Source organism: Acyrthosiphon pisum, chromosome A2, assembly GCF_005508785.2.
Source record: "Acyrthosiphon pisum isolate AL4f chromosome A2, pea_aphid_22Mar2018_4r6ur, whole genome shotgun sequence".
Classification (NCBI taxonomy): Eukaryota; Metazoa; Arthropoda; class Insecta; order Hemiptera; family Aphididae; genus Acyrthosiphon; species Acyrthosiphon pisum.
The window spans coordinates 12,795,790-12,798,246 of record NC_042495.1 but is presented as its reverse complement, the minus strand read 5'-3'; the positions used below and the strand labels follow the sequence as shown (position 1 = coordinate 12,798,246).

The 2,457-nt window shown below is 31.5% G+C and overlaps 1 protein-coding gene across 1 annotated transcript in view; it reads right to left on the bottom strand.

Annotated features, from left to right (window-relative positions):
• The window catches only part of LOC100161116 (inhibitor of growth protein 4-like), a gene marked incomplete in the record, with an annotated part of 38,476 nt that extends 38,007 nt beyond the window's left edge, over positions 1-469 (bottom strand). The window contains 3 exon segments of the mRNA NM_001246071.2: positions 31-32; positions 34-273; positions 330-469. Of these exon segments, the coding sequence (NP_001233000.1) occupies positions 31-32; positions 34-273; positions 330-366 (279 nt within the window).
• Between the last annotated feature and the right edge of the window lie 1,988 nt (positions 470-2,457).

The window sequence follows — 2,457 nt, the reverse complement described above, 5'->3', positions numbered from 1 at the left end:
CTAGGATTTTGTGAACAACTCAAAATCAACATACCAATTCATAAGTTTGTATTGCCAACTGAACTTTATCATCACCATATTCTTTCGCTTTGTCAAACTGACGTTGTATGCTGGTCATAGTTTCATTCTTTTTTTCTACAGTATATCCCTTGACATTTGACATATAATCATCGGCCAGTTTGTCAATGTTGCGCATCAGTTCTTGAGCTCTCGAGTCGAGGTCTCGCATCAGAGTGAAGTTTCGCTGTAATTCAACAGGAAGGTTCTCCAAACCTAAAATATCACTCTGTTAGTATTTCGTTGAAATGTTAAACCGAAAGAGAACTTACTGTCCAAATAGTGCTCCAGGTATAACGCTGAAGTCATTATTGTTATTTTATGGTTCAGTCGAGAATTTTAGAAACAAAAAATAAACAATTGGCACTTGTAAACAGCTACGGCAATCTGGAATTTATTGTGTACTGTACTTGTGATTCTGTTTTATCAACTTTTTGAATACGAAATTTGCCTCATAAATTTCTTCTGTTGATATCGCGAATCACGAGATTTTACCATTTTGGTACGGCATGTCAGTATGTCACATGTAGAAATAATATTATACAAATTTCGAATATAATATACGGCAGACTTGATAACTGGCAACACTGTGCGAATATTTTCATTTTTTTAGTTATTTATTTAAATTTTAAGCGGCCATTCAGTTGATGGGCCTCAGTTGTAAATATCATTACAACCAGGGGCGGACTGGTTATTTTTGGCCCGGGGTGCAAAATTAATTAGGGGCCCGTAATTTTTTTTCAAACCTACCTAAATTAGGAAAGAGCCCTTAGTTTTATAAGTAAATATAAAAAAAAATTAAGAATAACATGTTGTTTATATGTAGAGATGTTGAAATATGTTTTTTTATTTTGTATTATACCGTATTATACCAGTATTATACCGTATAGGTACCGACTGTGGTAATCGGGGGCCCGGATCATAAATATAAACGGGGGCCCGGGGTGCTACTTGGTGTATAGCACCCTGGGCAAGTCCGCCCCTGATTACAACGATCCACGATGTAGAGAAGATATCTTCTCTACAGACTCTACATCGTGCAACGATCGCATGGTAATCCATCTTATCACATACATATATATACATATATATTACATACACGCACTGAGATAAATATTAATAAATGCCAGTGTTTCTCGAACAGGCCGGGGCCGTGGCTATATTATTGGGGAGTCGTGAAATATTTATTTTATTTAAACTATTTTCTTTAAGTGTTTTTTAAAAAAAAAACTTTAATTATTTATGACTTAAATTAAGTGCGGTGGATTAATTAGTTAATAAATAACCGACAATATTACAATCATTATAAAAAATTTATCCGATTGAAATAGTATAAGTAATTTTAGTATTTCGGTAATTAAGAAAAAATAGTTAATCATTTTGACTAAGGGGGCCTTGATAGTTTTAAATTAAATTTAGGGGGCCCCACGACAAAAAAGTATGGGAAGCACCAGAGGCGCCCGCAGAGAGGGGCCAGTGGGTGCAATGGCACCCACTGTGATTTTTTTAATGAACAAGAAATCAGTGTAAAATAATGTAAATATATGACTACCTATATGTTTGTATAACATAAATTTAATTTTTTACCCACTGAGCTGATTTTCTGCGGTCGCCCCTGAGAAGCAGTGTCGCACTGATATATAGGTACTAATGTACTATTTAATATTATCTATCTCAGTACATACACGAATAACACGGTAGACAATAGAATTAAGACATATTATATACTAATCTATGGTATTAAAAAAAATAATTGACCTGAAGTAGGTACCTATAAAAAATTCCAAAGTAATCATATCACAATATCCATTAGGTAACGCGTCATACATCAAAAACAAACCGTGGTACTATCATAGATATATTATAGTATACTTTAGAAGTTTCAAGTACCCACGAATAATATTATACAATCACAACAAAACAACTAAAATAGTTATTCCAGGTTTTTTAATATGTAATTTCGTCCAAATTTGAGCTTAAAATGACTATAAAAATGAAATGTGACTATGTATTTTTTAGATATTTTGGTAACAGAATTAACTACTTACGTGGAATCTTGTTTTAAATTTTAAATTTGATAATTTTTGTCAAAATTCGATCTTTAAATTCTTATAAAAAAAAAATTGTGCCTATGTATTTTTAATATTTTTCAACTGCTATTGTAACAATATATCAGGAGTATTGTATTAAATGTTTACACTTTTTGGTCCAATAGATAAAACTTAATTGATATTTATAGAAGAAAAAAACTAAAAAAATTCAAAACTGAGAATGTCCGTAAACAGCTCAAAAAGAGTCAAATTATTTTCAAAATTTTATCGTATATAGAAAATGCTAATATTAACATTCGGTGAAATTTTCAAATATCTACAGTCATTCGTTTTTTATAACATAAAATAA